The sequence below is a fragment of the Monodelphis domestica genome, chromosome X, assembly GCF_027887165.1.
Source record: "Monodelphis domestica isolate mMonDom1 chromosome X, mMonDom1.pri, whole genome shotgun sequence".
In the NCBI taxonomy this organism is placed as follows: Eukaryota; Metazoa; Chordata; class Mammalia; order Didelphimorphia; family Didelphidae; genus Monodelphis; species Monodelphis domestica.
The window spans coordinates 82,768,302-82,782,799 of record NC_077235.1 but is presented as its reverse complement, the minus strand read 5'-3'; the positions used below and the strand labels follow the sequence as shown (position 1 = coordinate 82,782,799).

The window sequence follows — 14,498 nt, the reverse complement described above, 5'->3', positions numbered from 1 at the left end:
ACTGCAGATAATGTCATATTGTATGATATATGGATCAGTTTCATTGAATATTTTTCCTAATCTTCCCCTTGATTTAAAAAAAATTTTATTATAAGGGGTGGCTCTCTGGTATAGGAAATCTAGAGGATATAAAAACAAAAGATGTACTAAAATTCATGGTTCCCATAGTGCATTTTCAGACACCGTACTGAAGAAGTTTTACTGCTGTTTAAATTCACAGTTTTGTTTTCCAGATAGGTATGCCTTCTGGGAAAAGAAATAAGATTGTTTTCTAGTGACTCCTATAGGTAACTTGGAGACTAAACAGCTGGTTCTCTATACCAGAAATGTCAACTGCAACCAGCAAAGCTCCCCAGTGCATTGGGAACCAGATGGAAAAAGCTAGTCATTGGGAAATATTTAACAAAATAAACAAAAATGCAATAGAACATAGATAATGTTAATTTGTGGTTTTCTAAGTCAATATGCAGCCCATGGAGATATATGGTTTAGTGATCCTATTTCTCTTTCAAGTTTGACACAGCTATTTTTGTTTTTGTGTCCTTAGCACCCAGCGGAGTGCCTGGCACATTGTTTTTGTGTCCTTAGCACCCAGCGGAGTGCCTGGCACATAGTGGGTGTTTAACAAATGCTTGCTGAATGAAAGAACTTAGACTAGTTTGATTGTTTCTAGTGTGGAGGTCACCTAGGAAATAAGCTCAGCTTTTGGACTACCTCTGGAACATCAATTCAATCAATCAATCAACAAACATTTATTAAACACCTACTATGTACCAGGCACTGCACTAAATGCTGAAGATTCAAAACCTCTAAAAAAATAAGCCCTGCCTTCCAGGTCTCATGTTCTTCCTCTTTTTTTTTTTAAGTCTTTGCCTTCTGTCTTAGAATTGATACTAAGTATTGGTTCCAAGGCAGAAGAGCGGTAAAAGCTAAGCAATTGGAGTAAAGTAACTTCCCCAGGGTCACACATCTAGGAAGTGTCCAATTTCAGATCTGAACCCAGGACTTCCCATCTCCAGGCCTGGTCTCTATCAACCAAGTCACCTAGTTCCCCCCAAATGTCCTTTTTAATTATGAACTCATCAATAAACATTTTAATCCATAAAGAACAAAAAGAAGACTATATATAAAATAAAACTTACTTTTTAAAAACCCCTATATGTTATAACAATTGTTAGAGGCATTATGAGGAAAAAGGCACATTAATGTGCAATTGGCATAGCTGTGCCATGAGTCCAACTGTTCTGAAAAAGCAACTCAAAACCTTGCCACAAAGGCACTAAACTGTGCATGCCCTTTGACCCACAGAGAGGCCTGTCCTCTAGAGCCAGTCATCTCTGTGTTAAGGGTTTGCAAAGACCTAGAAGCCAAGTACTGAAAATAATAATTTGGCCTCTTTTTCTCTTGGGAGAATAGTAGTAATTTACTGCAGTAGAAGGAATACCAGACAGGGGTCAGAAGCCATAGGCTTAAATCTGAGCTCTGTCATGTAGTAAGTTGGTTAAGTCACTTTCTCTCTGAGCTTCAGTTCCCCTGCCCTGTAAACTGTTGAAAACAGAAAAAGAAAGACATCTCAGAGGGTTCTCATGAGGATTTATTTAATTAGGTAATGGATATGAAAGTACTCTGTAAACAGAAAATCACTGTGCCAAGGTGGGATATTATCATCATATCAGGGATTGGTAATCAATTTAATTTGACAGAATGCTAGGGGGGTCTAGAGTTGTAAACCATCAAATTTGAATCATTAATAATCAGGTGGGCTATGGAAACATTACTTACACAATTGTGGACTCTTTCAGTTATATCCATCAACTTCCACTGGAGCCTTGAGTCCTGGGAATATTGGACCAGCAAAGAAAGAAGAATCAAAAGGTATATTGTTCAATAAACCATGAAATATAGTCAATGTTTGTTGATTGCTTCCTCAATATAGTAGCACTTCCATTCAATTTAGCACCTATTTGTGCCAGACATTGTGCTATGCCCAGGGATACAAAGACAAGAATAAAACTGCCCCTGCCCTTAAGGAACTTTCATCCTACTGGGAGGGCACCACATAGAAAGAACCATAGAAATAAGCCAAGGTCATTTAAGGCAAAAAAGCTCCAAACAAGGGGCAGAATTGTGGAAGGTTTAATTTAGGTTATGGTACCTGAGCAGGATTCTATTTGTATAACCCTTTTTAATTTAATGTAATCAAAATTATCCATTTCATTTTTATTATGTTCTCTATGTCTTATTTGATCATAAGTCCTTCCTTTATCAATAAGTCTGACAGGTAAACTATTCCATGTTCCCCTAATTTGTTTATAGTATCACCCTTTATTTCTGGATCAAATATCCATTTTGACTTATCTTGGTGTATGGTGTATATTAGTCTATGCCTACTTTCTGCTACCTGAGTGGAATTTTGAAGAAAGATGAGGATTCCAAAAGGGAGAGATAAAGAAGAACATCTCAGACACAGGGGGCAATTTATGTGAATACATAGAGGTGGAAGGTGGGCTTGGGGATCAGCTAGTTGTCCAGTTTGGCTGTAATTCAGAATGCAGGAGAAAAATATGAAACAAGGCTGACAAGATATGTTGAAATGAGGTAAGGAGTTTGTATTTTCTCCTAAAAGCACTAGGGAGCCACCAAACGGTTTTGAGCAGAGGAATAACCTGATCATCAGATCTGTACTTTTGGAAGTTTCTTTTCACAGCTGTGTGGAGGATCAATTGTAGAAGGGAGAGTCTAAGAAGCCAGACACCAATTAGGAAGCTATAGCAATAATCCAGGAGAGAGTCAATAAGAACCTCCTATAGTAGCTATACAAGTGTTCAAATGACAGATGTGGAGGTAGAATTGGTAAGACTTGAAAGGGACCAAGAGAGAGCAGTGGTATGTAGGGTAAGGTAAGGGCGAAGAGAGCATCCAAGAGGAGAGAGTAAGCAGAGGTTTAAGAAGCTACTGTGAAATCGAGGAAATGAGGAGCCAACGTAATTATGAGATGGCTGGTCACTTTTGAGAGGCAATTTCCATTGAGTTAATGAGGTCAGAAGTCAGTTTGTAGGAGGTTGAAAGGTTGAGTGGGTGATGAGGAAGTAAAGGCCCCAAGAATAGACTACTCTTTCTACAAGTTGGCAATGAACAGCAATACCTTGAGGAGATGTCAATGCCAAAGATGAGACCTGCACCATGTCTGGAGGCAACTGGGAAGGAGCCAGTAAAGATGGAGACAAGAGTGTGTTCTGATCATTGGGGAAAACTTTCATCAGAGACAGGAAGGACAGGAATTGAAGGGTTAGGCTTGTCCCATGAAAGGCCATCTCTTTCTCAGGATCTGGAGCAAAGGAGGAAAGATGGGTTATCACCCCTATAGAAAGGGTTTGAAGTCATCTAGATGAGGGCAGTCATGATGGATAACTTCCAGTAGGCATGAAGTATGATAGGCAGAGTGGGTCTCAAGAAAAGAAACTTGGAGCAACTTCTCTGGTGATTGGGATAGTTTATTTGGGAGGAACCAAAATGTTGCTGCCCAACCGTGAAACCCCAGTGAAGATCAGCTAAATATATAGAGAGCCCAGCCTTTCCTCCAACAGTGTTTTGCAATTAGGTGGCTCAGTGGATCGAATGTTGGATTTGGAGTCAGGAAAACCTGAGTTCAACCCCAGCCACAGTTATTTACTAGCTATGTGATCTTGGCCAAGTCACTTAAAAAAAAATCTCTATTTGCCTCAGTTTCCTTATCTGTAAATAGGGGATAATAATAGTACATATGTCCCAGGGCTGTTGTGAGCATCAAGTAAGATAATATAAAATATTTAACACATGCTTAGTACATAGTAAGTGCTACAGAAATGTTAGCTGTTATAAATATTCAGTAGTAGTAGGAACAGAGAAGATAAAGAGTCGGAGTGACTCCAAGTTGAACAGCAGATGGACCAGGGGCCAAGGGTTTCAAGGGTGGAAGAATAAGCCAGACTGAACTGCTGAGGAACAGGGAAGAAAGGCTAGACCAAAGCAGGCCTGATAGCCTCAAGACCATAGTGAAAGATGAAGGCCTAGGGAGAGATAAGAGAGTGTGATCAGAAAGGGATAATTGCAATTTACAATTTTGGAAGTGGGAGCAAGTTAACAAAGATATAAATATTGACCAAGGGTCATAGGGGGATGTAGTGACTAGAAAACCAGTCTCAGAGGTGGAACTTTTTTTTGTTGTGTGACCCTGGGCAAGTACCTTCATTTCTGGGTGCCTCAGGCAACTAAGACCAGAACAGCAGCATAGCTGTCAATCTTCATTGCTACAGGGAGTTTCCTCACTAGGAATTCACCTAGGCCTGGTCCTGACCATCACTAGCACTTCCTCAAATTTGCCTAAGGGAGGAAGAGCCATAGCAGCCATGGTCACCCCTCTGGAGATGGCATTCTTAGCTCAGCCTGCTGTTTTAAGGAAGCTCACACACTAGAGGGACATGGTGACCCTTTAGTCATGTACATTTTTCTTCTGCTCTCTTCCCAATCAGCAAAACGCATTGGCACAGATTGGTGCACACAGACATGCCCTGGCACACATTGACACACACTGACAGTGAGATGTCTGAAGAGGGACAGGTGTGGTATGGAACCAGAGAGCTTTGAAGGATGCTTCAAGATTGTTTTGCCTCATTTATGGATTGCCTAACTTTTGACTTCTCCACCTTTTACCTTCCTGACTTCCAGGCATTTCAGAGTTCAAGCCTCTAATTTAAAAAAAATTCATAAGAGAAAATCCTTGGAATTGTATATGTTAAAGTTGTTCTAACCTAGAATCTGGTGCTTTGGGTATGTTCCTAACACTTTTCTTTGATGGAGAACTTCTCCATCTTTCCAAAAGAAGGGCATTCTAACTGTTGTTTATTAGTCATTCATTATGTTTACTGATTGTTAGATTCTTTTTTTTATTTGAATTAGTTTATTTAGTCAATTTAGAACATTATTCCTTGGTTACAATAATCACATGATTTCCCTCCCTCCCCACCACCCACCCTTCCTGCAGCCAACGCACAATTTCATTGGGTATTACTTGTGTCGTTGATCAGAACCCATTTCCATGCTGTTGTTTGCACTGGGATGTTCATTTAGAGTCTATATCCCCAACCGTATCCCCCTTGACCCACGTGATCAAGCAGATGCTTTTCTTCTGTGTTTCTACTCCCACAGTGTTTCCTCTGAATGTGGATAGTGTTCTTTCTCTTATATTTTCAGAGTTGTTCAGGATCCTTGCATTGCCACTAATGGAGAAGTCCATTACATTGGATTATACCACAGTGTATAAGTCTCTCTGTATAATGTTTTCCTGGTTCTGCTCCTTTCGCTCTGCATCACTTCCTGGAGGTTGTTCCAGTCTCCATGGAATTCCTCCACTTTATTATTCCTCTGAGCACAATAGTATTCCATCACCAACATATACCACAATTTGCTCAGCCATTCCCCAATTGATGGGCATCCCCTCGTTTTCCAGTTTTGGGCCACCACAAAGAGCGCAGTTATGAATTGATTGTTAGATTCTTCAGTAAGAGATTTGTTTGAGAGGTTGAAACTGATGGCCAAGATAAACTCATGGGGTATCTATCTGTAGATTTCAATTATTCATAATATTTCTCTCCCTCATTAACATGAAAAATATTAATTTACTTATAATTTTTATTTGTCTTAGTCAAGAACAATCCATTAGATGAACTCTGTAAAATATATTTTGGTGTATGTATGTGTGTGTGTACCAACTAGATAGCTCAGTGGATTGAGAGCCAGGCCTAGAGATAGAAGGTCCTGCGTTCAAATGTAGCTTCAGACACTTCCTAGCTGGTGCCCTTGGGCAAGTTAAGTCACTTGACTCCCATTGCCTAGCTCTTGCCACTCTTCTGCCTTGGAACTGATACACAGTATTGATTCTAAGATAGAAGAAAAGGGTAAAAATTAAGTTCCAGTTGTTATTTGTGGATATTTGTTACACTGGTAATAAAAAAGATAATTTGAACATTTTTAAAGGAACCAACTAGTTATGTAGTGAAGGGACAATACATACATACATACATACATACATACATACATACATGTGTGTATGTATATGATATACGTGTATATTTATTATATACAATTTGTGTGTGCATTTGTTATATGTATAATATGTGTATATACATGTTATATATGTGTGTATATAATATAGGCGTATGTTTGGTATATATGATGTGTGTATATGTTTATTATATTATAATATGCTATTGTTTATGATGTGTAAGCTCATTATATATAATATAATGTACATTTATTATAAATACAATATATATGTGTGTATATTTATTATACACACAATACATGCGCATATATTTATTATATAACATGCATATTACACATATAATACATATACAGGTATATTTATTATATAATATATGCATGCATTCTTATTTATATGTGGGTTTATTATATTATAATATGTGTGTATGGAGGGAGGGGGAGAGAGAGAGAGAACTAATAAGCTCTAAATAAATTCTGGGCCTTGAATAATATAGAAATCATAGAGCATGTGGTTTAGATGTATAAAGGCAGGTCTTTCCATAAGAACCAGGAAGTCATTGTCATGGCTGAGGAAGGAGGTGCTGAGGAGGGTGCCTTGCCTGTACTTGCCTTCAGGCCCAGGCTGCTCCCCTTTAAGCTGAGCTCTCTGCCTGTCTCCAGGGGCCTTGATGCTTGTGCACATTGGTGTGTCTGGTTCTACTGGCAGCCTCACATCTGCATGCAGCTGAGACTGTGTAGCACCTCGTTTGACCCTGCTCACTCACACAAGCCCAGATTTGGACAGCTAAATGGAACCTTAGAGATCATTTACCTGCACTAGTCAGGGTTCTCCTCCTCCTCCTCCTCCTCCTCCTCCTCCTCCTCCTCCTCCTCACTGGTATTAGATAGCGACTTGCTTTTCTAGAGCCCTTTAGGTACCTTATCTGCTTCCCCAAGGATGGGAGATGGCTTAAAGGATAAAATAGTCTGTCGTCATTATAACGCTCACATCAGATTAATGGACTCAGTCAATAAGCATTTATTAAATGTCTAGTCTCTGCCAGTCACAGTATGGGGAGATGGGCTTACTGACTTCATGGTTCATCTGAGCTATTGGGTAGAAGTTGGTTGTTACCAAATTAGACAAAAATAAAATTGGACAAAAAGGCAATTCATCTGATAGCTACAAATAGAAATAACTTGATTCCTGCTGTCCAGAAGAGTATGGGAAAAGGACAGCAATCATTTTTTAGAATAATAACATCAGTCTTATCTTTTTTTCCTTCCTAGTCAACCCTCCAAATAAGCCTGAAAATAGAAAGGACATCTGGGATCCGGAGGAGGTGCCAGAAGGATCGGAGTTTGATGACATGTGGGACCCCCGGGAACAGCCAGAGTAAGTCAAGTGAAGCCAGAAATGGGTCTGCTGCTATGAGGTGGGCGAGGGATATGATGGTGCTCTCTTTCCTACAAGATGTATGTATATAGCATTATTCCTGACAAGATGGAAAGGCAGAGGATAGAAGGCAAGTGTACCAAAGGGATGAGACAAGAAGAGATAGGACCTTTTACTTTCCAAATGATCTGACAATAAGTGGCATCACAGGATCACAGATTTAAGCTGGAGAGGACCTTGGATATCGTCTTGTCCATTTCCTTAATTTTACAGATAAAGAAACTGAGACCCAGAGTGGCTAAATAACTTGTTAAAGACTACATGTGTAGGAAGGGACAGAGCTAAGTTTCCACTATAACACACTGCAATTCCATTATAAATTTTTCTATAATGCCAGTTATTTGTGTAATGTGGGATTCAGAGTGGGAGAAAACCAGCCCCTTAAATTACCAGCATTCCTATTAACTGTCTTATAATACCATGTTTATGTATCAAAGGGCTGCCTTTAATTGTTCAGTGTTCCACAATGGGTGGGAGGCTATGTTCTCTCTCTCTCTAATTATTAATCATTACACAAACTTATTTCTTAGAAATCTGTAGGAACAAATACACTATTTCATATACTTTTAAGGCAGTATTAAACTCTTGCTTAGTATTACTTTCAATGCCATAAGATTTTTTAAATGTAATTGGGACCCATTGTCCCTAGATCAAAGACCTGTGATTTCATTTGAGTGGGAACTCAACAGCTTTCAGCCCATCTGTAACTTAGAGTCTTAAAAAGTTGTCCAAGGCTCCAGAATTTACCAAAGATCACATGGCTAATATCAGAAGAGGGCTTTAAACCCAAATTTTCTTGACTCCAGGCTCTTTACCTCTTATACCTGATGCAAAAGTAGAGGAGCCCTGGAAGTCAGGGATTGTAGGACTCTAGTCAGTTTGGTCTGAGACATCCATTGCTTTTATCTATTAATCTATCATCAATATCTCTTTATCTATCTATCTATCTTTCCATCCATCTATCCCTCTCTCACTATCTCTTTATATGTCTGTCTTTCCATCCATTTATCCATCCATCCATCCATTTTTGAGACTGGATCTTGTGAAATTGAGATTTACTCCACCCTACTTATTCTTAAGAATTTTAGCTACCAGGAATGTATACACCCCCACTTAAGGATTAATTGTGGGGGAGAAAGGTCTATGACCAACGTGTGCTAGCAAGTAACAAATCAAAAACAACTGACGGCCCCCCTGGGCAGTCCAAAGCCAAGTTTAAGCCACCATTGGTACATGTAAGACACAGGAAGTGACACAAAGAACTGCCTTTATATTTCACGGTCACTTCCTGTGAGGAAGTCTTCCCCTTGGAACTTGACTGTGGAGGACTTTGGACTTGAGATCTCAGACTGCTTCCCTTTGGACTGCCACATGGTGAGTAAAAAGGCTGACTCCTTTTCGTTGGCTTTTCTGGAGGCACCAGCCTCTGGAGAGATCCCTCATCTTGTAGGAGGCCTCATGGCTGAAAGCCGTGTTAAATTTAATCGTCTGGGCCCCCCACATCCCTTGGCTGGGGCCTCTGAATTCCTGCCTGGTTCAGGCCAGGCCAGAGCAGCTATCTCTCTTTCTTTCTCTCTCTCTCTCATTTCCTTAATTTCTTCCCTCTATTGTAAGTAAACTACCATAAAAGCCATTCTGACTTGATCAATTCATTGGGATTTAGTAATTAAATCCCTGGCAACCAATTCAAAATTTATTCAGTCCAACCATAAATTTTACCCCTACAGTCTTCCTATCTCACTCAGGTTGAAAATGTAGCAACCACTCCTGGGTCCCATCCCAATTTTGATTCATATGAAAGCTTTAACCTGCTTCCTTTTTCTGACATCAGTGGTTTTGCTTTTTTTAAGGCAGTCTGGTGGCCTTGCTCCCAGGGGCTTACTGTGGAAACTCAATCAGCTCGGACGTTCTGGACTCAAATGAAGAGGCTAAGTGGCACAGCGAATAGAGCACATTTATTAAGTATCTACTATGTGCCTGGCATTGTACTAAGCACTATCAATATAAAAAAGAGGCAAAAGATAGTAAGGAAGATCTGAATTCAAATTTGATCTCACACACTTAGTAGCTGGATAATCCTGGGCAAATCACTTAAACTCTGCCTGCCTCAGTTTCCTTAACTGTAAAATGGAGATTGTAGTAGCATGTACCTCTTATGGTTTTTATGAGGATCAAATGAGATAATATTTGTAAAGCTCTTGGCATATAGTAGGTGCTTAATAAATATTATTTCCTTCTTTCCACCAGCCTTAGCCTCCCTAGTAGAAGGGATTACTTTGGCTTTTAGATAAAGTATACTGTGCCATCTTGGATGGAGAGAAATCTATACTATTATAAAATGCCACACTGAGTCAGTCAATTAATAGTTAATACTGTTAGGTTAGTTCTAAGAAATATTTTTGTTTAATATTAAAATGTAAAATCAAGTTGGTTAACTTATTAAAATGATTAAGCAAAATAATTTTAAAAAGTATATCAATTGTATCTGTTTATTAAGGTAGGCTCCCTAAGACCTTTCCTTTTTAAAAAATTTGATAATATTTTATTTTTTTCCAAATTACATGTAAAAACAATTTTTAACATCTGGGTTTTTTCAAACTGAGTCTCAAATTCTTTTCTTCCCTCCCTTCCACTCTCACTGAGATGATATAGATTTCATATGCACAATCACGTGAAACATTTTTCCATATTAATCCTTTGGTGGAAGGAAAATTGTACAAAAAAAATTAAGAAAGGAAATAAAAAAGTATGCTTTGGTCTTGATTCAGACTTCATTAGTTCTTTCTCTGAAAGCAGATGGCATTTTTTATCATGAGTCTTTTGGGAATGTTTTAGACCATTGTATTGCTGAGAAGAGCTGTTATTCAAAGTTGTTCCATCATACAATATTGCTGTTAAAGTATAGTGTTCCCTTGGTTCTACATATTTCACTCTGCATCAGTTCATGTAAGTCTTTCCAGGTTTTTCTGAAATCCTCTTGCTCATCATTGCTTATAGCACAATGGTATTCCACTAAAATCATATACCACAGCCCTCTCAGTCATTCCCCAATTGATGGGCATCCCCTCACTTTCCAATTCTTTACTATCACAAAAAGAGCTACTTTAAATATTTGAATACATATAGGTTATTTTTCTTTTTGATTTTTATCACTTTGGCATATAAATGTAGTAATGATATTGCTGGGTCAAAGGGCACATGCTATTTTATAGCGCTTTGGGCCTAGGTCTAAATTGCTCTCCAAAATGATTGAATACATTTACAACTCCTCCAACAATGTATTAGTGTCTCAATTTTCCCATATCCCCTCCAAGTTTTGTCATTTTCCTTTTCTATCATAATAGCCAATCTGATAGGTGTGGGGTGGTACCTTAAAATTGTTTGAATTTATTAATAATGATTTTGAGCCAAAATAACTTTTAAAAATTTCCTATATGACCCTTAGAACCTAGATAAAAATTAAAAATTGTGGACATCTAAATGCTTTATCTACATGATGCAAAATAAACAAATCATTGTCATTTTAACTTCTTATCCAGAAGTGCCACAGGGTTGGAGAAGAGCAAGTATTATAGTTTTCATAAGAAACGAAGAGTAAATCCTCCAAAGTATAGGCCAGTGAACCTGACTTTGATTCCTCACAAAATTCTACAATATAGTATTAAAGGGATGTCTAGTGAACTTCTCAAAAAGGAAGTACAGGTCAAAATGAGCCACCCTGGCATCCTCAAAACTAACCTCATTTCCTGTTTTGGCAAGGTTATTAGACTAGTAGAAGAGAGTGTGGTATAATGGTTAGAAGACCAGCCTTGGAGTGTGGAAGGCCTGGGTTCATATCCAGCTTTTGATGCATTCTGGTGTTCTGACTACAATTAAGTCACTTAACTCCTCAGCAAATTTTCTAAGATTAGAAGTCATAGATGAGTTATTGATCTGCGTTGGTGGAATGTTTTCACACTGGAGGTTCCAAAAAAATCATAGATCTGAAACAATAATCACAAAAATCAACAGGTAGATGAGGAGAATGTTACAGATATTGTTTGCCTAGATTTTAGCAAAGCATTTGGCCAATACTCTCATATCATGTTTCTGAATACAGTGGAGAAGTGTGGGCTAGACTGGAGTCATGGGGCTTCAGAATTGGCCTAATGGCCAGACTTACAGAGCAATGAGGTCAAGAATGGTTTGATATAAGCTTGGAAAGAGGCCTCCAGTGATAGAACTCCCTTTCCCTGGGCTTGGCCTTGTGCTCTTTCCTAATTATATTCGTGATTTGGATAAAGGCAAAGATGGTGTGCTTATCAGATTCACAGTTGACATAAAGCTAGCTTGTTGGATGACAGAGTCAGGATCCAAAAATAGTTCTGCAGACTAAACTGCCAACCCAAATCTAATAAGATGGAATTTAATAGGAGGAAATGCAGTCTTACACTTGGTTTCAAAAAGTCCGAATTTCATGAATATCAGATAGGGAGATGTGACTCTTAGAGAGCAGATTATCCAGAAGAAATCTAGGATTGTGGGCAGATCACCAACTCCATCTATGTTGATCACACGATATGTTGATGGAACTAGGATCTTGCCGATATGGGCACTCCCTGTAGGAGTGCAGAGCATTCCCCCTTTCTCAGTCTGGATGATACCTAAACCTGTCCTCCACTTTCTATCAATACTCCACAGAAAGTTCTCCCAGGTTGATGGGGGATTTCTTCTAGATCTCTTGACATTGACCAATATCAGTGGAATGTGGGTTGCCCATTGATTTTCCCTTTGCTATAAACTAGTTGGTTCTTTTAAAAATATTCAAATTTTCTGGGGCAGCTGGGTAGCTCAGGGGATTGAGAGCCAGGCCTAGAGATGGGAGGTCCTAGGTTCAAATCTGACCTCAGACCCTTCCCAGCTGTGTGACCCTGTGCAAGTCACTTAACCCCCATTGCCTAGCCCTTTCCAAACTTCTGCCTTGGAACCAATATACAGTATTGATTCCAAGATGGAAGGTAAGGGTTTTAAAAAATAAATAAATAAAATTAAAAAATATTCAAATTTTCTTTTTTATTACAAACTTAACAAATACCACAAACAACTGGAACTAATTTTTTAAAACCCTTACCTTCTGCCTGTATTTTGGTTCCAAGGCAGTGGTAAGAGCTAGGCAATGGGGGTCAGGTGACTTGCCCAAGGTCATATGGCTAGGAATCACCTGAGGCCAGATTTGAACCCAGGTAGGCCTGGCTCTCAATCCACTGAGCCACCTGGTTACCCCCCAACAATTAGAATGTCTTAAAGGGAAGTATCAGAGTTAGGCCTGTGCTTTAGAAATATCACTTTGAGGGGCAGTTAGGTGGCTCAGTAGATAGAAAGCCAGGGCTAGAGAGGGGAGGTCCTGAGTTCAAATCTGGTCTGATACTTCCTAGTTGTCTCACCCTGAGCAAATCACTTAACCGCAGTTTCCTAGCCCTTACTGCTCTTCTTCTTTGGAACAGATACTTAGTATTGATTCCAAGACAGACAGAAGGTAAGAGTTGTTAAAAAAAAAAAGAAATAGCATTTTGACAGCTGGATAGAAGAATTGGAGGGAGAAATCAGAGAGACCAGTCAGGAGGCTACTAAAACAGTCTAGGTCCATGTTGGCAAACCTATGGCACATATGCTAGAGCATGCCAAAGGGGTCTTACTTGCTCCCCCTTCTCTACACATGCCTGAGGACAATTCTCATATCACCTACTCCTCTGCCCAGCAACCCAATGGGCACTTCTTCCCTCCCCTGTCTGGGATGAGTCAGAGGAGGCTGACATGTTGTGTGAGGGTTGCAGTTTGGGCACTCAGTTTCTAAAAGGTCTTCCATCACTGGTCTAGGCTATGGGGTGATGAAGACCTAGGGTGGGAGCCATGTGAGTAGAGGAGAGAGATATGTTGTGAAGGTAAAAGTAATAAGACTTGACAACCTGACAATTAGCTTTGAGTGGGAAGGGATAAGGAAGGGTCAATGATGAGTCTAAGGGTGCAAAGGTGGGTGATTGTGAGGATGGCAGTGACCTCAACAGAAATAGAGTTCAATAGAATAAACTGATTACATTCCTTGCATGGGAAAATGATACTTAGAATACTTAAGATAGTTATGGTACAAGAGATATTTAAGATACTTTAAAGTAAGCAAGTGAAGCAAGGGGGGGGCACACACGCACACACACACACACATACACACACACACACACACACACACACACACACACACACGGTAAACTGATTACATTACTAGTAAGGTGTTAACTAAGATGCTTAAGATATCTATGATGTTCAAATCTAGCCTCAGCCACTTCCTAGCTGTGTGACCCTGGGCAAGTCACTTGACCCCCATTGCCTAGCCCTTACCACTCTTCTGCCTTGGAGCCAATACACAGTATTGATTCTAAGACAGAAGGTAAGGGTTTTAAAAAAAGATATATATGATACTTGAAGTGCCTAAGACACCTAAAATCCTTAGGATACTTAAGGTACTGAAGATACTTAAGAACTTTATCACAATTAGGGCATATATAGACAGAGAGCAGTTGAATATGATGAAATGACTTTTGAAAAAATCAAGGGATAAGAAAAAGGAATACAGTGGGAAAAGAGAAAAGGAGAGAAAGTTGGGGGTATATTATCTCACATGAGGAGGCATGTAAGAATCAATATAGTAGAAGGGAAGATAGGATAGGGACGGCAAGCAATGTTTGAACCTTACTCTCATCGGAATTGGCACAAAATGGGAATAACATCCACACTCAGTTCGGTATAGAAGCCTATCTTACCCACCAGGGAAGTAAGCATGGGAGGAGGAGCAAAAAAGAGGTGGGAGACAGACTAAAAGGAGGGGGAACTTGGGGAGATGGGTAAACAGAAGCAAAACTATTTTAAGCAGGGAAAGGCTGAAAGGAGAGGGAAAAGTGCAACATAAGAATGAATTTGGAAGGAAAGATAATGAATTCTTGTCTTAGATACATTGAATTAGAGTTGCCTATGGGTCCGTCTAATTGCA

General features: G+C 39.4%; 1 protein-coding gene across 4 annotated transcripts in view; it reads left to right on the top strand.

Moving 5' to 3' along the window:
- Nucleotides 1–14,498, top strand: part of DNAAF6 (dynein axonemal assembly factor 6) — a 210,508-nt gene that overhangs the window by 163,597 nt on the left and 32,413 nt on the right. For all 4 annotated transcript variants that reach the window (XM_056808926.1, XM_056808925.1, XM_007507011.3 and 1 more), the window contains exons 3-4: nt 1,803–1,875; nt 7,312–7,417. In XM_056808926.1, the coding sequence (XP_056664904.1) occupies nt 1,803–1,875; nt 7,312–7,417 (179 nt within the window). The remainder of the gene's footprint in view (nt 1–1,802; nt 1,876–7,311; nt 7,418–14,498) is intronic.